This window comes from Anas platyrhynchos, chromosome 5, assembly GCF_047663525.1.
Source record: "Anas platyrhynchos isolate ZD024472 breed Pekin duck chromosome 5, IASCAAS_PekinDuck_T2T, whole genome shotgun sequence".
Classification (NCBI taxonomy): domain Eukaryota; kingdom Metazoa; phylum Chordata; class Aves; order Anseriformes; family Anatidae; genus Anas; species Anas platyrhynchos.
The window spans coordinates 7596129-7619723 of record NC_092591.1 but is presented as its reverse complement, the minus strand read 5'-3'; the positions used below and the strand labels follow the sequence as shown (position 1 = coordinate 7619723).

At 38.1% G+C, this 23595-nt stretch overlaps 1 protein-coding gene across 7 annotated transcripts in view; it reads right to left on the bottom strand.

The window, feature by feature from the left end:
* The window catches only part of SYNE2 (spectrin repeat containing nuclear envelope protein 2), a 187370-nt gene that overhangs the window by 97248 nt on the left and 66527 nt on the right, over positions 1-23595 (bottom strand). For all 7 annotated transcript variants that reach the window (XR_011809434.1, XM_072038197.1, XM_038179355.2 and 4 more), the window contains exons 39-56: positions 23438-23557; positions 23062-23350; positions 22034-22203; positions 18937-19246; positions 18009-18173; positions 16912-17268; positions 16268-16402; positions 15485-15646; positions 13936-14091; positions 10768-10923; positions 10112-10371; positions 6966-9081; positions 5810-6132; positions 4694-4838; positions 4021-4236; positions 3365-3630; positions 2410-2566; positions 252-407 (exon numbers count right to left, since the gene is read on the bottom strand). Coding sequence is in view for 6 of the 7 variants with exons in the window: in XM_072038197.1 (XP_071894298.1) it covers positions 252-407; positions 2410-2566; positions 3365-3630; positions 4021-4236; positions 4694-4838; positions 5810-6132; positions 6966-9081; positions 10112-10371; positions 10768-10923; positions 13936-14091; positions 15485-15646; positions 16268-16402; positions 16912-17268; positions 18009-18173; positions 18937-19246; positions 22034-22203; positions 23062-23350; positions 23438-23557 (5659 nt within the window). In the remaining variant the exon portion in view is untranslated. The remainder of the gene's footprint in view (positions 1-251; positions 408-2409; positions 2567-3364; positions 3631-4020; positions 4237-4693; positions 4839-5809; positions 6133-6965; positions 9082-10111; positions 10372-10767; positions 10924-13935; positions 14092-15484; positions 15647-16267; positions 16403-16911; positions 17269-18008; positions 18174-18936; positions 19247-22033; positions 22204-23061; positions 23351-23437; positions 23558-23595) is intronic.

The following is a 23595-nucleotide window of genomic DNA, read 5'->3' as shown; positions in this document are numbered from 1 at the left end:
ATATCATACCCAAGACCATATTGCTAGTGGTTCTGCCATGCCTTGTTTGAACAAAAAAATATATATATACATATACATATATATATGTATATATACATATATACATATATATATATATATATATATATATAAAGAAAACAAATGAAAAATAACCATGTTTCAAGTTTAAGTTCATAGTTATAACATTCATCAAATCTTGCTGTACTTACTAATTACAAAGAAGTATATACGAAAATCTCATCAACAGTTACCTTGTCTTCTAGGTCTTGTAATGTTTGCTTGCAGTCTTCCAACTGTGCTTCAATTTCTGCAGGAACTATTGTATACATTTCAGAATATTTGATCCGGAGTTTTTCCATGATATCCTTAAGAGTTTGACTCTCTTTACCAATCACACTCTGAACTTCCTACAAAATTAAGAGAATTTCTGCATTTTACCCCGTTTTTACTGAGTACATGTACATGCATGTATAGATGTATATATATTTACATCCATGTATGTTGTGGTTTGTATTTCCATCATGACTATGATTTGGAAAAGTTTTTGTGATATAAAATCTACTTTGACTACCTCTGCAAGCAGATTAGTCTTGAATAATACTCGTTCATTTAATCAAATGATGCTTTTCACTCTGTAAGAATTAATTAAACTTGATACTACTCCTTCTCAGACAACTGACACATTGATGTTTATTGACTGGTGTAACAATGCAATCCTATGAAGTGCTCCTACAACTAAATGTTAACTTTTGTGCTGTCCCTTTTGCCAAAAGCACATTTCCTCTTTGAAAGATGTTTAATAGCCAATGTTCGTTCCTTCATTATTATAAACAACACAAAAGCCACTGAAAGCAACAGGTTTCAAGCTGAAGTGTCTGCTTTCAGGCAATTACGCACAGCGGCACAGCAGGCTCCTTTCAAAACAGTAGTTTCCAGTTCTGCATGAAGAATGTAGGTTTTATGAGATAAAAGAAACTTGAACAACTGTCTAGAGCCTGTGGCCTAGAAATAAAATCTGATCTTAGTCCTCTGAAAGAAGAAATTCATTTGTTCTGAAGGTTTTCTAGAATTTCAAGTTGGAATTTTCTGTTCTATGATTCCTTTTCCCAAAGTTTGAGAAACTCGAATGTTAGTCATGTTACTGGGGAAAAATCTACCAGGCATTAAAATTAACATCTTCAGTCAGGAGTAATGGTAATCCATTAAGTTCCAGTCTTTGCTAGAGAATTTTTTCCCTCACACAAACACAATGCAAAAACATACGTAAGAGCCTGAAATTGATTTGTTTTCTGTCATCCCATGAAAATTGGCTCTGATATTAAAAAAAAAAAAAAAAAAAGGTGGGGAAGGGGGAGGAGGAAGAAAATCAAAACTATGAAAAGGCTGCATGCCTAGTTCTACCACAGAGAAAGTTTGTGCAAATTAAGATTGTGCCAAGATTTATAGGAGTTTACATATTCCCTGACTTGAATTCACAACAATCAGTTACAGCATTAGTCTCCAACGCAAAAGGTTTTCTGTATATTAATGCATGCTCATATTCCACGGAATATTTAGCTGGAAAGCACTTGCCCATCAAAACTGCCCCCATTTTTTTCCTAATGGACTTGTTGATATCACTTTTCCACATTCGTATTCTTCTATGTTGTGAGCTGAAACTTTGCCAACCAACTAACTTAGATTAGTCATCTGGAAGTGAAATAGGCATTTCCATTCAATAAACACGAGGGAGCCCCAGACAATGCTATAGATTTTATAGAAACCAGATTTTCTTTGGAAGTAGGGATGAATTTGTCCTGCAGATTTAGGCTTGCTGGTGTTTGATTATGTAAAACTAAGATATCTTTCAATATTTTCAGCTGAATGTTCTCAAAAGAAACAGGTCCATTGTGACATACTGCTACTAAGAAATCATCTCTTAGAGCCAACATTCTCTACAGACATTAGCAGGCTAGAATAAATAAAGTTGGTGCAGAGTTAAGGCTGGTAGGGACTATGTTCCTAATTACAATTTGATTTCTGAAAAGCATTTACCAGCATTATCTCTACAATGTCTGCAGAGAATTTGTGGAACATCAAATCCAGAGCATCTGAAGCTGCCCTGTCTATGTAGGGGAGGAAGATGTGCAAGACACATACTAGGTAGTCCTTCCTAAAAGACACACAACTGGCTGTGAATCTCTGCAATCTGAAAAGGCTTCTGTGCTTACTATCTGAACCATGCAGAAGGAGAAGAACACAAACCAACCACATGGCAGGGACAATCATATCCTGCTGAGCTGGATTCATTCTCCTGCAAGTCAATGTGCATGTACTTAGCAATAAATTTCATTTGGAACAAGTTCAAGCCCCAGCACAAAAGAGAATATATTCCAAATGTCCCTACAGAATAACAGAGACACTACCAACCTCCAGTTGTCCTGACTTTCCGCCAGCATCTTGGTCTAACATAGATGCAGCATTCTGTAATGCATTTTTCACAGCACTTATTTCTTCATTTATCTTTTTCCTCTCTTGCATTTCAGACTGTACCAAATCCTTATGCTCTTGAGTCTTTTCATATAACCTATGAAAAATTTCCAGCAAGAATACAGTGTGTTAGACTCTACACTGAGTAGAGCTTATCAAAGAACATGCTTAATACAGAAATTGTTATATATATCCAGAACCACATTTGCCTGTATTTTGATATTATTTTCTGTAACTAAATCTCCCAGTTTCTGCCCTTTACTGCCTCAGTTTCTTCAAAAGTGAGTCTTCAGATATTGCTAACCAATGTATGTTTGGTAAATTAAACCAGACGGTATATGCCAGGAATGATGTTAGAGAAAACAGAATTCAAAATCTCAGGAGTCTGAAAACCTTGGCAGAGAAAAAGACATTAACAAAGATTTCCATGTCAAAAAGTAGGCATGGAAAATGGTGAGTGCAGTCACAGATTTGCAAAAACCTTTTGTGGTAAATTTTAAACTGTAGCACTCAGTAAGGTAAAAGTTGCATTGGGCAAAACGTGCCAGGTCTGATTTTCCCACACATCTCATTCAGGTGCACATGTAGAGGTGTACTTGGAGCCTCCACAATGAATCATCAACCCTTCTGATTCCTTCTATATTTGAACAACAGTTGCAGCCCACACATGACATGGCCAGGCTCAGGTCTTCTCCCCAGCTAGCATCTCCTATTGCCCACGCTAGAGACAGCAGATCTGTTAGGTGGACCACTGGTCTGACCCAGTAGGGCTTTTATTATTTTATTATCTTTTTAAATATACTACACCTTCCACATATTCTTTAATAAACAAAAAAATGCTGTGCTCCTAAGTAGTCATATGTCATAACTTCCACAAAAATTTTCCATCACTTACTTTTTACAGCGGTCCTGCATTGTCTTTATCTCACATAAGGCAGGAAGGACAGCTTCTGCCTCAGTATTTTCAGATGTATTCAGGATGTTCTTTATTCGGTGAAGAAGTAAGAGTAAGAGGAGCTGTTGCCGGTTGATGTTTTCCTCAAATGAGTTCACAAAATCTAGTAATTCTACTAGTTCCTCTCTGTTGGCCTTTTCTTTCTCTTTAAGGCTTTCTGGCTGTTCTTCCTGGAGCTTATCAAGAATTATTGTTTCTCGTTCCAGCTAAGTAAACAGCATGCCAAAGAATGAGATAAAATGCTTTTTTATTCCATCACCTTAAGTCACATTATTCATTTACTCATGCACATAGCTAAATACTGGGAATTGCACAGCCAGATAGTTTGAAAATCTGAAGGGTGCCAGAACATTTGAGTTTGCTCTAACAAAGCACCTAACTATACACAGAGTGATGCTAGGTTCATGGAATTTATTCTATAAATATCCCTGTCATATTTGACTCCAGCTTCAAGAAAGTCTGGAGGTTAACTGGCTGATCAGTGGGTAGGAAATGATGTTCTGTTTTGATCTCAGTACCTTAACATGTAGTTTTACTATATGACAATCCCAGCTCTACCACATTCCACCAAACTTGCAGTGTGTTAATCAACTCACCTCTTCACTGATGAATTTCCATTCCTGTTTTAGTTCTTCACAGTTAATTTCCAGCTCCTTCGCTGCCTCAAGCAAACACAGCCAATTTTCCCACAGCGCTGTTACAATCCTGCCCAGGGCCCTGTCATTTCCCTTGCGTAATCTCATCAGCTCTCCTGAGATCTGCCTTAGCTTCACAAGATCATCTTCAGCCGAGTCAATGTTGGAGACTAAAATCTTGTATGAAAAATAAACAAGCAAATAAATAAAACAATACAGGATCCTCTACTAAAATGGTTATCACTCCACTGAGCTGGCTAAATAAAGTTTTAATGAAGGAATTCTGTATTGAGTAAGACTGTAAAGAAAGTTAGGGTAAATAAAACAAGCAAAACCATCAGAAGAACAGCGTGCACAAAATACTAGGTTACTTTCACTTTATGGTTATTTGGAAGGGAAAGGAATGAGCTGGAGTTACAGTTATGTAATATACAGAGACGGTAATATGATGAGTACTACAAGAGTAGACGGCAGAGAGGTTCATTATAGCAGAAATATCATAGGGAAGAAGTAAGAGAGTCCTGGCTGAGGAAACAGGAAGACTTTTCCATCTGAGGGAAAGCAATAGCAATGTAAGAAATAACTGTACCACAGTTTTGCATGAGTTTCTCAAGTTCTTCAGAGCCTCTCTTACCTTGCTTTCTTCTAAGTTCTCCAAAGCTTCCTTATAAGACATAGGTATTTGGGACAAAGACTGCATAAGCATCTTTTCCAGTTTGTTAAGATCATCACGCACCTTATCTTTGCTTTCTGTATATCTTTTGTATTTTTCAAAATACCTGTAGGAAACAATTATCAGACCAATAAAAATTTGTGGTTACTTGTCTCTCCAACCATAACGCCTACTAGAATAAAAATAAATAAACAAACTTTGCAATTAGTAGTCATTACTAATTATTTTCAAATTTTTCTTCAATTAGCATTTTTTACACACTTCAGGTCCAAAATTTGAGCCACTATAGAGCTTCATGTACAAATGCTTCAGAGTTAAAGAAATATAGGTATGTATACCATACATGTGCCAAATAGCCACCCTAACTTTCTTTGTTTCCATCCTCCTCAGAGATTCCCAAAACTGCGCTCTCAGTTTGTAACACACATCCCATTTGTCCCTACAGTGTGCGATGCATACAACTTCAATTTCTTATTTCTGTTGCTTCTCATCTCTTTCCTATTACCAAAGCCTTCAAAGTCATCCAATTCTTCGATTATAAAACATTTTAAGATTATGCTCAACAGAATCAGAAGCACTGGGTCATCAGCAAGCAATTTAAAAATCCTTACTATATCTCCCAAACTCGTTCTGTACATTTATCTGAAGGCTCTTCAGATCTCTTCTGTATCTATATTTGAAAGGAGGCTATGGCCTGTGTTGTTCGGTCTTGATTTTCTCAAGTTGTAAGAACAGTTCATAGAAGACATGGACATAGGGCCCTCTGAAAACTGTTCTAACTTGCACCTGCACTGAACTAGAGACTATGGAAATGCACTTTCTTCTTATTCTTATACCATGTAACATTCAGTCCAGCTCCATGAATATTTTCTGGAATATTCTAAAAATGACTGCACTGTAAATTATTAGCAGTCTGATTATTATCTGGTAATTTTCCTCCCATCACAATCACAACTGGGAAAAACTGAGTTCCTTACAGCTCTTCCTGCTGAACTACCTGGTTCTATCAGAGAAGAAAGAAGACTAGACTGCATTTATCATCATAGTAAGGAATATGAACTAGGAATAGGAACCTACCTCCGTTCATCAGCTTCCTTTCTCTGAACCTTCTCCCTTAATGCTAAACTCTTATTGACGAGTTCTCTTAAAGTATTTTCCAGATTTATTTTGTCTTCTGGTTTCACTAGGTTTTTCAGCTTGGAGCCCAACTTTTCTATGTCAGCCACTGCAGAGTCAAACCCTTCTTGTTTCCACTGTGGGGTCTGACAGGCCTCATCTGAGGTACTGAGCTCTGCTGTGGCAGAGTATACTTGAGCTTCATAGTCCTCAAGGAACTTGGCAGCCTTCTGAACAGCCTCAATATAAAGCTCACCAGTCTTACATGCATCCTGCAGAGCACTCTGAAAGTGTTAGAAAGAAAAAAGAACAATCAAGAAACATTGCTGTGCTCCTCTGAATGACCAGATGGTTTCTCAGAATTTCACACGTTTGTCTTCGAGACCAAAACTCCCAGAAGCAGCCTGAGGTGATACATGACAAATGCACTCTGCAACCTAGGTAGTCATACAGTGATGCAATAACATGTGGACTGATAGCTCTCAAACACAGGGACAGGGGATACAAGGGAACTACCAATTCTGGAAAACTCCAGAGTGAAGGATGGTTAAGACACGAGAGTGATAGGATACATTACGGAAATGGAAGTACACGTCCTGTACAAGGAAAACCCACATACTGGTGATTATAATCTGCTCCAGAGGCTACCTCCCAACTATGACTTGCCAAAATGCTTTTCACTAAGCCCTCTTATATTTAATTACACACAGAATGATGTGTGACTTGGCCAGCTCTTTGGATTCCCACAGGGCAGAGAAATTCTGGCATTGTGCTTCAAACGAAATGTGGCAGCAGGATCACTACATACATCAGGATCACTAAGTCCCTTCCCCTGTTATCAGCTATTACATCACATTTCCTCATTCGTATCCACTGATCTCTTGGGCACAGTCAGGATTATAATTAAACTGAATACAACTAATTTTGTCTGTATCTTTAATTTCTTATCATGATTCCCATCATACTCACCAATGCAGAGAACATATTGGTCCAATTCAGTTATAAGAGTAAAAGGAAAATGTAAATAGGAAAATACAAACACTGCAGTCTCAGGCATCTAATCCAATTCTTAGGAGAAGACATACAGCCATACCTTACTTTTATTAAATGTACTTACAACACGGGAAGCGATGTCTGTCTTCAGTTGTAGTTCATGATCTTGCAGTGTTTTCAGTTTTGTTTCTGTATCAGCAGCAAGAGATTTTTCTTCTTCATTTTCCCTCTCTTTTTCCATTAGATATTTAATTGCAGAAAACTCTGCTGTCATCATATTCTGAATTGCTTCCCATCGCATCTTTTCAAATTGCATCATTTTCATGTCTACTAGAAGTGGCTGCTGGAGCTCTAACTGAATATGCTTTATAGTGTGGAATATACGCTCTATCTCATTCTGGATATCTTCCTTATTTACACACTGGAGACTAGAGATTAAGTTTTGAAGAAGCTGAATCAATTCCTCAACATCTTTCTTCAGGCTCTGTATTTCTTGCCTCTTAGATTCTTTGAATGGAATATCAAAAACTTCATTTTTGTTTATTTGATTTTCTACCTCTTGCGTTAAATATAAAATTTGTTGAACTGTCTGAAGCAGTATTTGTGCAGATACAAGATTTTCAGCAGGAGAAGAGCTAGAACTATCATGTAGCTTACTAGCTTCTTTTCTTACAGTGGATGTCATAGTCCAGATTTCATTTAGCAACGAATGAAGATTATCCCATTCCCTAACAACATTATCAAAGTGTATTAGCTTCCCTTTAATTTTATTTTTAATTTTTAAAAATTGAGTTTGCAATTCATGCAATTCGTCCAGCTGCTGTGAATCCCAGTTTAGACCTATGCATTCAAAGATTTCTTTGTACTTCATCATTTGTGACAAATTAGACTGAAAACATACTACTTTTTCTTTGAGTGCTTTACATTTATTCTTCACTTCTTGTGTGGCACCTAGTAATTTATCTTCCAGGTTGACTTCACCACACTGTAGGTCATTAAGATCTTGTTGCAATGAAGTTATTCCTTCAGCAAACTCTCTGTAAACTGCTATTTTTTTTCCCACTTCATGACATTTATTCTGAATTTGCCTCTGTGTCTTCCTTGCTCTGTTCTTCAGACTTCTTAATTGGTCAATCAAAAATAATTGTTCAGATAGGCTCAGTTCCCCAGCCATGACCTGACTTTCTTTACAATGGGATGAGATAAGCCCATCTATCTCTTGTATGTCCTTTAAAATCTCCTTTAAAATGGCTTGTTGATCGGCTAATTCTGACCATGTGCTGTTTTGGTTCGTGTCAAGCCTGGCAAGTGTCTCAGCATTTCGAAGCTGACAGTGAACTTTTTCTATTTCTGCAGTAAGTCTTTGCCTCTCCTCCAGCTGGAGCTCTAGGTGCTGTAGTCTTTGAACTGATTTTAAAACCAGAGCCTTGTATGAATTCTGTAATGCTTGTAGGAGGAAGGTCATATCAGAGATCTCCTCTGGCTTCAAGCTGGGAATGATGTGCTGGAGCTCCTTATCCAGTGATTCAATCACAGGCTCTCTGTCTAGAACTTCAGTCCTCATAAGCTCACAATTTCTGATCTGTGATTTAACATCACTGGGGAAAAGTGCTGCTTTCTGATCAAGAGAGGACAGTGAATCTTTTACCCATGAAATATTTTCTTTCAGCTTGTTCATTATTTCTTGTTTCTTCAGAGCAGGACCAGTGATCTGAACATCCTCTTGAGGCGTTCGTTGCTCTGATAATGTTTCCAGTTTGCTCTGCAAATCATGTATACAGTTCTCCAAAGCCATCTTTTCTTGATCACTCCAAATTCTTTTCATTTGCAGTTCAATCCTTCTTTTTAATAGAGAAAGACCATGTTTAATGTCCTGTAGCTCTGTGGTCCAAACTACAGGGTAATTGACTTTTTCTCCAGCCGAGGAATGTAACTCTGTTTGTAAATACTGTTCTTGTATCAGTCTCTGAATATCCTGTGCTTTATTCATAAGCAGGTTAAATTCATTGATTTCTGCCACCACTTGATCATGCTTCTTTTGCACAGTTTGTTCCATGTGTTGCCACCATTGCTCCAGTTGCTTCATTTGGCTTGCTGTTAACACTTTATCCATGCATGTTAAATGCTGAGATAAACTTTCTTGCTGAGCTTTCAGCTGGTTTAAGACATCTCTCTCTTTATGTAATGCCTGTACACATGCTTTAATTTTCTCCAGAAGAACTGTGTTATTCATAGGACCCCTGCCAAAAATACGAACAGGTTTAAATAAACAACAACAAAAAAAAAAAACCCACAACTGCCAAAACACAGACTACACATACTTTAAGAGAATTTTATCACACAAAAAATGATTCACTCACTTTATTCACTTAATCATATATATTATCATTCTCTCACAAACATTCTAACAAATATGTACTAATTCTAACAAATGTACTAATAAAGAATATGCCATTTCCTAACACTTTTTAAAAATCAATAGTGTTAAGTCATCTCTAAGTGAATTAACATAATTTTATAGTAATTTCTAATTTACAACTAAAATTAAAGGTAGTTAGAAGAAAAATTTCAAACATTCTCATTCATTCAGGATTAACCTGGAGGTGTGAACTTACCTCTCCTTTATTTCCAAGAGTATTCTGAAATTACCACCTAAAATACACTTCGCAGCTACGTTTTTATTCAATTCTTTCCAATCTCTTTGCCACAAATTAACAATTTCACAAGTCATTTTAAAGGTTTTCTAATTAACGTGATAGATAATTGTGATGGATAGGCTAGCTCCATGTTTTGAAGGCTAATTTATAAAATGTACTAAATATTTTGTGTGCATTGGTTACCTTTGGCAAAAAATTAGAATTAATGAGTCCTTAAAAAGAAACACTGCTTCACTTTCCTAGCTTATTCATCTTAAAAAAATATATAATATTTCATATCTGACATATTTTTGCAAAAGTATTTTAATGCAGCACTCATGTAGGTATTCAGCACAGCAATCATTTGTTTGTTTTGCCTAAAAAATAAAATGAGGAGATATTGCAACCACCACTGATACTTCTGTTTAAATGCTTTAGATGCAGTTTTAATACCACCTTACAAACCTATGTGAGTTCTGCTACCTAACATTAACGAGATGGGTAAAACACTCTATGTGTCAGCATTACTGGAGCATGGCATGAAGTTCAGTCTAGACTACTTGCATCAGTACTATTAATTTAAGGATCATATTTGTTCTGCTACCTATTAACAGAACCCCTCAACTATACTTACATTTTTATGTTATCTTTTTCTGTTGACAAATTTTTCATCGAGGACTGAGCAGCAGAAAGGTTTTTCTGGTACTCATTAACTAAAGAGTACTGTTGTTGCTTTACTGCCTTAACAGCATCTAGTTCTTGAAGCAGCCTGTCCCAGCAGGGCACCACAGGCTCTGGAGTTTGCAGCTCTTCACTGTTCGACCCTGTTGCATTGGGACATGCTTCTTGACTCAAAGATTTTGCTTTCCATGTTTCCAGTTCTGTCTGTAAATTCTAAAAATCAAACCCACCATAGAAATAGGATTAGAATAGGATTTTAACCACTTTCAGCACAAAATACAGTTAGATACTGATACATCCACATACATATGCTTGCTTGGTCAAATGTAAAGAGCACGCATGCTTGTGCACATTACAGAAGCACATACGCAATCATAGCTGCACTATAATTACTAGCACAGTCTAAAAGAGCAGTACAAAAGATGGCATTCACATGGACATATCTGCATTAAGGCAGTCTTTGGAGATTACCTGTTATGCAAATTGTCTAACACAGAGTCAAACCTTGGTCAAGGTAATATACAACAATTTTGTGTTGTCTGAGTGAATCACACTTCTGTGAGTGTATCACTACGTTAACAATGAGGAATGGCTTTGAAATTTCCATACCTCCAGCTCTTTCAGTTGTTCATTTATGAGCACAATATCCAGTTCAGCCACTTCATTTTTCAGCTCATTGACCTTTTGTTCCTCCTCAAAGTACTCTGTGTTCACTTGCACTCCAGGAAGTAGTTCCTTTTGGACAACCACTGCTGCACCTTCTTTCTGCAATGCAAAATAGTATTTTTACTCCTGAAGAATTCCTAAAACAGTAAGTTTTCTGACTGCAACACTTTGCCTCGTGTTCATAAACCATGATTAAATCCTGTTGTTGCTTCCCCCATAGCCCCTGTGGATCACCCAGGACCCACAGGCTGGGCCCTCCATCACTACCCCAGAGTCATTCTGGCCTGACAGCACTGTTCAGACAGTTGTGAAATCTCTGTTCATCACTGGGAGCTTGAAACTCTGACATCCCCACCTTTAAGTAACATCCTTCCTGCAGCCACCTCTGTTACTGATAACTCAAATTCGCAGATCTATCTTGTCTTGTCCCCCTCTGCCTCACACATTAATGGGTATTTAATCTCTCCTTAAACTCTAGTCAGCACCTGCATCAATATACTGCTGTGCCCTTCACTGGGACCGTATCTTTTACTTTTCTTCACAGGGCAACTCATGCGTGAAGAAGCTTGGTTGGGACACAAAACCATTACTGTGCCGGCTGTGAGTTCTATTCAAAATTAGAGGTAAGATGAGAGGCATTAGGGAGCCATCTCTCAATTGGAGTGGGAAGAAAGGGACTGGCGGGCTCCAGAGCCATTCCCTGGCATTGCCATCAAGTCTCACAATGACAGAAGGACAAGCCACTGGGGGTATAGCCAAGTTTAACAGCCCATCAGCTAAGGTTGCTGCCTAAGTGGATGCTCTTGGCTAGCCCCAGTTCAGATATAACACATAAATCACCTTCAGCTATTGTGGAAAACAACATAAATAAAATGTCAAAGACTCATCTGGATCACACAGCAGTACCTTAAAATTCTTTCTGTGTGCCCATTCCCCAGTAACTGTCTATGGTATAAACTGTGATCTGTTCCAGGCATAGACTCCACATGAGTGAATGCATACAAGCACAGAGATATGACTACAGTGTGAGCTTCTTCATGGTACCAACGTTTAAAATGAGCAATAATAAATATTTCTATATTGATGCTTTATATACTGTTTTACTAGGAAGCAGCCAGCTGTCCCTGTTGCCATTTCACTTCTTAGCTGTCACAGTCCTCTGTCTCTCTGCGGATCATGAGCTATCCAGAATGTACCTGCTTCCAGGTGTGGGAAACATGCAGCACATTGCAGACATTACCCGAACAGAATAATTCTAATTATTTGAATTCTTCTGGTTACTTTCAGTCAAAACTGAAGGGGCTCACTCATGAAATAGTCAAACAACTTTTCCATCTTTGTGTACACATTTGTAACAGTTGTATCAATTCAAATGTAAGATTTCATCTTAAGAGACTTTGAAGTGCCATAGAATCGAAGCAGAAAAACTCAGCTAGCTATTACAGAGTGAGGAAGAAATCCACTTTACCAGACTAAAGTATAAACACATCAAAACACAAAGTAAGCGTCCTGACACTCAGGAAAAAAAGATGTCCTGCAGGTAAAAATTCAGGGCCCCTCTGCTAACTTTTCATGGTGCAGGCCTGTGGGAAGCTGTCAATACTGGGGTATGTGCCAAACGTGACTTTGGCTTCAGGCTAGGGTATAGGCCACAGTATATATCCCTTTTTCTTATCCAGACATGCACACCTTTCTCAGAAAACCAGCAGAACCTACTTCCTTTCCCTTTGCAATGTCCAAACGGACACAGAGGCAGATCAAAAACTGGCTGAATGGCCAGGCCCAGCAGGTGGTGGTCGGTGGTGCAAAAGCAAAACCCAGCTGGAGGCCAGCAATGAGCAGAGTACCCCAGAGGTAAATACTGGGTCCAGGCCTGTTTAACATCTTCATTAAAAAGAAACCTGGACATACTGGAAGCATCTCTCCAATTGGAGGCAAAGATGATTAAGGGTCTGGAGCACCTTAGCGTTTAGAGCTGGGACTTTTTAGACTACAAAAGGGGAGTCTTAGGGAGGATCTCATTAATGCCTATAAGTACCTGAAGAGAGGATGCAGTGAAAATGTAATGAAAATGCAGTGAAAATGGAGTCTTTTCAGTGCCCAGTGGCAGGCCAAGAGGCAATGGGTACAAACAGGAAAACAGGATGCTCCATCTAAACGTGAGGAAACAGGTCTTTACTGTGCAGGTGACAGAGCACTGGAACAGGTTGCCCAGGGAGGTTGTGGAGCCGCCATGCTTTGAGATCTCCAAAAACCATCTGGACATGGTCCTGGGCAACCTGCCCTAGGTGGCCTTGCTTAAGAAGGGAAGTTGGACCAAATGATCTCTACAGGTCCCTTCCAACCTCAACCATACTATGATTCTGAATACAAACACTGCCACTCTCCCCCAGATCACTTTTAGAAGTGCAAATCAGTCAATCTGTTGGGATTTCCAGTAACAGCAGAAGTGTGAGTCCTAGGTAAGACCTGCCAATGAACAGGTCTGCTACAAACCTGACTATAGATTTAATTATGAAGACTAGAACTGACTTCACCTTGAGTTTAGGGATGTAGTGACCAAAGATCAGCAATCACAGAGCAGAGAGAATTCTTAGGAACACTACTGCTGATGAACAACTTTACTAAATCTATTCTTCTTTAAGAGTAATGACATTTAGTAAAATACCTTGTTATTCATGCAGCTTCAGGTAATTATTCTTTATTTTATTTAATTTATTTTCTTTTGCTGGATTGCCCTTGAATTTTAGTTTCCTGATTTCCCTTACGATGGCAAAGTCTATCACAGCTAACTACAGTAACATGGAAAGTTGTACTGATTAACGATTTAAAGAGAAACTCTGGATATCATTAAATAAAGTCTGATTATGATGATTCTAAAAACCAATATTGTTCTTTTAAACAGAACCACTGAAAAAAATGTGTGGTGAGCACTTCAAAGAAAGTTCAAAACTACTGCGGACATAAAGCAGAACTCTATACAATAGGCTTGATTTTGATGTGACAGTAATTGCTTCTTCATTTATAACAGAACTTCAGCTGAAGCCCACACTGTAACAAAAATTCAGTGACACTGACAAACGCAACTTGAAATACCACAACATGGTTTACCTCATGTGCAGAAACTGGGAAGTTTGATTCTAGACCCTCATTCCCAGCTGCTGCAGATTTCAGGATTTCATTCTTCTGGCACACAGTTTGTTGAATCTTCTCCATGTCTTCTTTGTGGGATTGATTCTTGACATCAATAAGCTTCTCATTATTTTTCTGTAAAAATATATATATATATTTATATATAAATAAATAATATATATATATATAAAAATAAATATTATAAAATATGTATATATATATAAATATATATATATTTATATTTATATATACTTGTTTCTTTTATATATATATATATAAATATCCATATATATATAAAAGAAACAAGTAACATAAAAGCTCTAATCAAACATTCTGAGTAGTAATTACAGTGCTTGACATGGCAAAGTTACAAAGCCCACGATTATAGATAAATGAGGAAAACCATAATTATATCACAAACTTATTGTGGGCAAGGTTATGGCAAAGGAAACCATTTAGAAGTAGTGCTATAATTTTGTTATAAGTTTTAGTAAAAATTGCAGATTGCAAGTGTTCTTCCTCTAACTTACACTGTTCACGCTTCATTATTCTAAGCATGGACTTTGAACTGTGTACCCCTGGATGCAGCCTTGAATACATTTTTAAAAGGTTTAGCTTCCTCCTGAGGCTTCAGTCTTGTACGTGCACTGTAAACAGAGTGCCTGCGGTTCGGCACCCAGCCAACTACCAGGCAGGATATTCATAGCCAAAACAAAGAACGTCAAATACTTACAGCAAGTCCATGACTGAGAGCACAGAACTGGTGACTTGTTTGTGCTGCAGAGATACCTGAGCTACTGGCTGCAAGTCAGATAAGATATGCACTGAAAGTAGTCCACTCATAACCCAGAACGAGATACATTACCCTGATTCTCAGCAAGTTCATGAGTGCATATTGTGTTCTGTCTTGTCATGACTATGCCATTTTCAATATCTCAGGCAGTTTGCTAAAACTAAATGAGAAGAGTCTGGCTCTGTCTTCTCTGTAACAACCCTTCTGAGAGATTACGATGGCAACTAGACCCTCAGATTAGCCTTTTATCTCCAGCAGGAACTCCCATACATCATGGCTCCAGCCCTTAACCACTGCTCCAGTTTGTCAAAATTGCACATTTATCAGGGTGCACAAAACAGGATGCAACATTTCAAATGCAACCTCATACATGCAAAGTAAATATATAAGATATCTAAATAAATGAAAGAGATTCAAGGAAAATAACAGTATTCAAGCATAACTGTTAAAAAGCATCACAAAATGCCCAGGTGATTTAGAATGCAATGTCCTCAGAAAACCATTTTGTGGCAGCCCACAGTAATGAAAAAAAATCCTCCATACAGGAAAGGATTCAGCAAGTTAATGTATACTAACTGAATATACCACACATCAGGCAAAAATACCTCAGTTTAACTTGAGTATGTTTGTGTAATTTCTATTATTAATTTATTGGTAGAATCATCACCATTCCAAATAAACTGTACACATACACCCTAAAATTCAATCACTCACTGTAATTTCATGTCCACTTACCTCCACTGGACATGTTTCCTTTCTTGTTTCATCACTTTCAGTACCAACACCATCCTGATGCCTTTCCAGTTCTGCTTCACCACCCTGAACCGCACTGTCCAGAAGGTCTTCTTGGACTCTGTCATGTTTGTCCATACTTGGGCTCCCTTTATCAGCCTCCTCCTAGTTTGAAGAGTACAAAATGTTTACAACCAGTAAAAATCGCAATCCAAAATCTATGTCTACCAAAGAACATCGCACTCCACAAGCTTTTTACTTGTTCTTCAATCTAGCTTAATGAACGTAGGTAACCCAAACCCGAAGTCTTCTTGGGACAGTCTGCTCAGATTTGTTTGCCAGTTCAGGACCTTAAATCACTACAAAACAGTTTCAGGAGAAACCAAACAGAAGTAAGTGTACATGTGATTTTTAACACCATCGTAATAGTTTCTCCTTAGACATATCTGGCAACACTAACTATTAATCTTGCTCCTTCTCCAGAATTCTCTGTACAGGTGGATTCCACTCTGATATTTTGATGGTCATCTCTGCGTGCAGCTGCTGTTGCTGGATGATTATATCAATGAGGGAGTTCTCCAAATCATCCCTTCAACTTTGCACACGTGAAGTTATGTATGGTGTAAACAGCCTAAGATGCCCTTAACATCACCAGTTCCACTGATCTCAATCACTCAATACATACACTGTGCCTGCCTACAAATTTAAGGAATTTAACAGGTGTTTCTATTCGATAGATACACATATATATACACTGACATGAATGAAAATATATTTGTCAGGAACCTGTGCAGTTTGCCCAAATTTGTCCTTTCCTTGATGGATACCCTGTAATGGGCTGTTCGACAATACACTGCTTTCCTCCAAAAGTGGATCATTTTTCTTTTCTTTCTCTGACACGTTCCCATTTACATCTTGACCCTAAGAGAAATAAAATAACTTAAAACCTGCTTGTGTGACTGTAAATATATTTTAATATCAAACCTCTAAATGGCAAAAAATTGAACATATGAAAACAAACAGGAAAAATATTGTTTTGCAGTTCTAAATATAAGTCTTACTGAAGAAGCACTCAAACTTCTGAAACTACTGCAAAAGAAAGGACTATGCTTTTTTGTGACTGAGGCCTATGTGTAATTTTCTTATCTATATACCTATTCTCTCCAAAGGACACCTGTTCAAATTACATTGCAAGAGAAAGTTAATAAGCAATTTGTGCTTAAATTGAAAGTTGCAGTTTCTAATAGACTTATATAACAAGCTTAGGGAGTTCTTCTCCACAGCTTTGAATTATACACATATATTTACAGAAGGCTTAAATTCAATGAAGTTAAAAAAGCAGTGTAGGATGCAATATACAAAAGGCATTTGAGAGACAGATGTCTCTTTAACAAGTCTTCTACTGTCATTACTGTCAGAACTATACTCACATTATGCATTTCCAAACACTCCTTAAACTCTACTGTTGTGAAGCTCTCTTCTGTAGCAACAGGAGTATCAGAAGTGACCTGAATCTCTCTCTCTAGCATTGTATCTGTCTTATCCTCCATCTGTATTTCATCAGCAAGCTCATCTTTTAACTCAAGGGCTTCACTGAAAATATTTTCTTCCTTTTGCTTGACATTTTCAAGTCTTTCTTCCAGACTCCTATGTTCACTCTGAAGTGTTTCAATCTCATCCTTAATAAACTTCTGTCCTGGTGAAGAAGTGCTTTGTTTAACAGCTTCTGCTAAAACCAAAATCTTCTTTAACGTGTCTTCAAATCGACTAAGAGGTGCTTGTTGTTCCTTTAAACAGGAAGAAAACATTTTATTGAAACATGTCTTCACTCAATATACTTAATGCTAAGATCTAAAGTCAATCACGAAAATCATAAATATTTGCTGTGAACAACAAACTGTGCTGAGAAGTACAGGAAGACCTATTTGCTGCAAGAAGTCAAATACTAACAGAGAGCACCTGAAGCTATATGCATTAAGACAACGATAATCTGATAGCATTCTGTGAGGTGCACGGTGATCTTCCCAACTTTAAAAAAGATAATTGCTTAATCGCTTCCTCTCCTATTTCCTATTACTCTTTCTTTTTTATTTTTTTTTTAATTTGCTAGAAGTATAGCAAATTCTGGAGGAAGGGGAATTGCAGCAATCCGTATCTGAGTCACAGTTCCAGCTTTTAGTAGTTGCCTATATTCACAGGTATAAGATCGTACTCAGTTCTCCCAAACTGCAGGAAAATGCCTACCTATGCATTAAGGATATTCTTAAAATTTGATGAAGTCTGTATGGTTGATGTTAGGACACTTCTACCTTCAGTTCAACTAACAGTAAAGGTCCAATAAGTTCATTAAGAGTGGTTTCAGGCCTACAATTATCTTTATAAAAGGAACACAACATATACTTTATATAAGTGTTTCTTAGTTCTTCACTTTGACACAAGTAGTTTTTCTCTTTTATATATCTGATTATTTCTACAAGCCCCCAGGGCACAGACGCAGTTTCTCCATGATGCAAAACCTGCAACATACCTGTGATTTCAACTGTTTTTGCTCAGAGGATGGTTGTTCCATTGCTGGACTTCCACAATCAGCAAGCTTTTCAGAGAGAGTTTTTAGCTCAGTGCTCAAGCCTGTCACCATATCCTGAAACTGCTGGTGCTCTTGAACGTGTCTTTCCAATGTCTGCACTGTGGTCTAGAAACCAAGGAGTTAAAGGGATTAGTAGACTGTTAATTCACACAAATATAACTTATCCACAGACTGACAGATCTTTTCCAGGACATCATCAGTGCAAAACGCTTGTTTTCCATAAAATATCCAGTTAACCACAGCTGCACAGATGTCTTCTCTTCTTCCAAGCACACCATGGACTTCACCATGAACAAAATCCTCATTAGTAGCAAGAAGTAAGGAGTTCACAATCTGTAAGAATATACTTGTAAAAGGGACGTTTCCCATCCAAAATGGTTGAAAAAATAGATGCAGAACATCACAAGGGGTGCAAAGGCAGTTTACTGGGTCTAAACTGGGTGGAACCGATAACAAACAACATGCAAGAAAAGTAATTCATCCTTCCAAAAGGAAAAAAAAATAAATCCAGTGGCTTGGAGAACATTGGAACAAATGCTTCATATAAAAGCTATCTAAATCTGTTTATGCAGGTGTAAATTATTATTCTTCACACTTACCTTGCTCTCATTTGATTTAAACATTTAGTCATCTGCAAAGCATGCGGCAGTGAAAAATACAAACTTCTGGTGCTCTTTTTCCCATGGTAGTAGGGAGAGAGAGAGAGAGAGTGAGGAATTCCCATCCTTTTTACAAAGGAACTTTCACCACTCCTAGTTTTACCCATCAACTTGCCAGTTGAATGAGACTACAGGCAAACAGTGAGAACTGCAATCAAACAGACATTTTACACGAACATTCTCATAAGAAAAGAGAGTGAGGTTCCAACCTGTAGCTGGCTGAGCAGATTTTCATGTTGGTGTTTTAATTCCAACCACGATTCCTCTGTGAAGTAGGGATTCTCTGTGCAACTCTGTAGGTGATCCTGACTTTCCAATTCATTAAATTGGGAAGTTAAATCTTCTGCTTTCTGCAGGAGATGGGCATAGCTTGTCAACTGAGCTTGCTTCTCCTGCAAACCAGGCTGAAGGGCAAAACCCATCTCTTCTTGCTCTTTCTTCAGTTCATTCAGAGCCAGTCTCAGACTTTCTTTGCTTTGCTCATATTGCTCCCTGGTGAGCTGAAGTTGCTCTTGAGGGCTAAGAAAAAATATTGGTTTTAATAGTATTAAAAAATGCTTCATTCATTACCTAAAAAAAAAAAATGTCAAATTGTGAGCAAGTCAACAATTAGAACAAGCATCAGCATGCTAAATACTTTTCTTTTGGTTTTAAATTAATGACCTGATTTAGACTGGAATTTTCAAGGGGATGAAAATCAAAGACACTTCAGTTAGTTCTGTTGAACTGGACTTAAATGCAGAACAAGTGACTAACTCTCTCAGATATGCCTTAAATCTCAACCTATAAACCTATAGTTTCTAGCATCTGAGAAGTGATGCTAATGCTCTGTATTTTCAGCTCTTCATTGCAGCAGAAGTTCTGTTTCAGAACTACAGAATGACTACAAACCTATTTCCCTGAAAAACTTCTTAAGACAGCCTCCTGATGTTCTGAAGTGAAACTTTGATCTGGTATAAGTGGGGGTGATGGGGGAGTGCTGGTGAGAGCCTTTCAAATATACAGAGAACAAAACCAGCATATGCAATATGGGTTGTGTTATCACAATCCAGTGCCTGCTTTGCTGATCTTGACATTAGATCTTGATTTGTTTGCTTTATAAACATGCCCGCTGATTCACTGAAGGTGAACAGGTTGCATTTGTCCACAGGAAATATGCAACTATAATTAGTGAGACTAAAGGCCATTAAGTAACATTTGTACGTTCATATTTAGTGATGAAGTTCCAATATTTTCCAGATGGAACTTAAATGCCAACATTTGAAAATACAATCCCACACAAACAAACCCAAATAAATACAGTCTGGTTATAATTCTATGAAGTACAACAGGGAAAAAAAAGAGAAAAGTAAAGCTTAGATCTCCCTGAGATTTGTATTTTTGGCAAATGACAAATAAAATATAGCCTCACATATGTTAAACGCTCTCGCCATAAGTTCTCTATTCCAGCTTCACACTGCTGGATGCATCAGCTGTGGTGTTCTGCTGTTCACAAATCTAATGCTGCAAGGTTCTGAGCATCTCTTCAGATGTGCTGAGCACCTCATTTCCTGCCTTCAACATGCTGTGAAGAGAGTGCTCTGCGTTCTGTTACATTGGATCCAGCATAGCCAGAGCTCTTTCCTTCTGAATGCCACTTGTACTGCTTGCACTGAGTGCTCAGTAACAAGAGAAGGCAACTGAATATTCTCAGAAGTACTTATTTTTAATAATTCCTTCCCTGGTCATTTTTAAAAAGTATACAGTAGGTCTACTCTAGCTTCCATGGATCCCAACAGCAAATTTCCCAGTGATTTTACTGAACTACAGTAACATTCAGGGGTGATGTTATTGCTCTCTACAGGTACCTCAAAGGAGGCTGTAGCGAGGTGGGGGTTGGTCTGTTCTCCCATGCGCCTGGTGACAGGACGAGGGGGAATGGGCTAAAGTTGCGCCAGGGGAGTTTTAGGTTGGATGTTAGGAAGAACTTCTTCACTGAAAGGGTTGTTAGGCACTGGAACAGGCTGCCCAGGGAGGTGGTGGAGTCACCATCCCTGGAAGTCTTTAAAAGACTTTAGATGTAGAGCTTAGGGATATGGTTTAGTGGGGACTGTTAGCATTAGGTCAGAGGTTGGACTCGATGATCTTGAGGTCTCTTCCAACCTAGAAATTCTGTGATTCTGTGATTCGAGGATGTTATAGCAGACAAACATCTTGAAACTGTCCTCATCTGCAAAATGAGAACTTCAGTTTATGTTTTCACCACACACCTGGAATCATCTGGCATGTTTTAACAATCAGTGTGGCTACCAGACACAGTTATGACAATGCCAGACACTAAAATGCCTTTCCTGACCAGCCTATGAACAGAACATGACAGAAAGCAATTTGTGCCAGTGCCTCACCACCCCCACAGTAAAGGATTTCTTCCTTAAAAACATGACAAAATTAATGTGGAAAAAGCAGTTAGTTGCTTGCCTTCTCTAAGTCTAAATGCAATGGTTAATAGACGCATTTTAAATTTCCAAAGCACTCCCCTGAAAATAACTGCATAATATGAGAGGTCTGTACTTATCTTAATTAAAGAGAACAAAGCTGTGCACTCCATGGTGGCCTGACATATACAATTAGTGCCTGAGTTCAATTAGTTTCCAACTGCTATAACCGTCTTATCAGAGCTCATGATAGGACTGTCAGGGGGTTTTATTAGTATCTTGCATGACTGATGCATTTAGACTATCTTGTAAGAGCCTGTTGTTCCTTCAGTATTCATTTCACATATAAGGTTACTTATATATAGAATGTTTGAAATTCACCGGTTCAGAAATCAACCGATTCTCAGTGGCTGAAACTAATACCAGAGTTTTAAATGAAGGATCCAAAAATCTGATGCTCAGAAGAAGAGTTTATTTCATAACTTGAAGTTTGCCATTAGCTTAAATTTTGTAAAGAGGCTTTTTCAAGTTAGAAATGTGAATGTAAAAGAACTTCTTAAAAATAGCATTAACAAGTGCTTTAGCTCTGTAGCTATCTTCAGGAAATAAAAGACTGGCAGAGCTGCTTCAGTATCAGAAGAGAATCTCAGCCAAGCTGGGCAGACCTCATCGGCTGTCCTGCTACCCCCCTTACACATCCTGGCTAAACCCCATAAGACCGTTCAATCCGAACTGCGACCCGCTTCTGTAGAATACTAAAGCACACGTACTTTCATAGGTATCTTGTTCTGCCCCCAAAGAACAGAAATTCAATGCAACTGGTGCAGGAAGAAGAAACGAAAATCAATATAGCAACGTGAGCCATGCCACCCCTTGGCAAATTCCACATTACCTTCTATATTCAGTGGCTAACTGACAGGTGCTTTCCCACTGGTTCTTGAGCTCAGATATAGTCTGCTGAACCTCTGGCTTCTTAATTTTCTCATTTCTCATTAAGGTTTCTCCTAGAGCTACCATGCTCTGTATTTTGACATCTCCTGCATTTTTGAGAGCTGTGATTTCCTGTATTAGACAAGAAGCAGAAGCAGTAGCAGTACAAATAAAACTATTTCTGGTTACAGAATAAAAGGTATTACCAATGAAATCTTTCATTCTTTGTACACCACTGTTCAAGAAAACAGAATTCTCCTTCCAATCTTCCAATATATCACATAGCCAATATATAAACAGATCATCTAATTTTAGAAAACTTGGGATAATGAAGCTGAGATATAATAATTATTTTCTACTCAATAAAACAAAAGCACTATTGGGCTAACAAAATAAAAGAATAGTTTCAAATCTTAAGAAAATATATTTGTCACAATATTACCCCTTCCACTGAAAGAAACACGTAAATCAGAGCAGCCTCATTTCTGGCTACTCTGTTAGAAGACCTCCTAACTCATCGGAGGGAGGAGACAGCAGAGAGGATGTAGGGGCCAGGGAGGCCTACGTAGACAGTGCAGGAGCCCAGCCCTAGAGCACTGCAACACACTCAAGAATCTACACATTTTGTGGAGGCTCTCCAGGTGCCCTGACTATACCAGACCTCTCTCTCCACCTCTGGAGTAGTTTGTGATGGGAAAATGCATGCCTACAAGCACACTTTCCTGGTCTATGAGTTCAGTATTGCTCCACCCAGAGGTACTGCAGAAAATCTCCTCATACGTGCTTAATTAGCTATGCAAAACAATCAAACAAACAAAAAACAAACAAACAAAAAACAAACAACAATCAAACATTCACACCAGATGCACACCAAACAAACCACAAAACCACAAGCAATCACAGTATCCTTCATAACATATTGACTCATCAAGCATTGCTCTGATTATGAGTGAGCTGTGAAGTGCAATAGGAATATATTTAACACAATACCTTTATCTGATTACTTCTTTCATCTGGTGGCAACTCACTTTCCTGAGACCTCAGGTTATTAACAGCCTTCTCAAGCCTTTTGATACAGCTAGACATATCCTGGGCAAGCTCTTCGAAATGTTGTCCTTCCACTTCTTGTCCCTCAGAATTTCCTACCATTTCACTTACATTGGTAACTAGCGTATGATATCTACTAATAAGACCACTAGTTTCTAAAATGGTTCCATCTTCTGTCAGCCCAGCCTCCTTCAAGGAATTTGCTAGCTGAGCCAAGGAGTCAAATTCTTCTCTGAAAAACACAACAAATGAACAAACATCTATTTCTTGTAACAACATGGAACAATCTTCTTCAGGCAGAGCCCAAAGACAATGGTACCTTTGCATTAACAATGTTTTATATAAGTCTTCAAGTTTTGTCTCATCTTTTTCTGTCTCTTGTAGTTTTTCCTCCTGAGTGATGAGCCATTCTTCCAAGACAATGCTGCTTTCTTCAAGGCTAAAGAGAGAACAAACACAAGTGCAAGTCAAAATGAG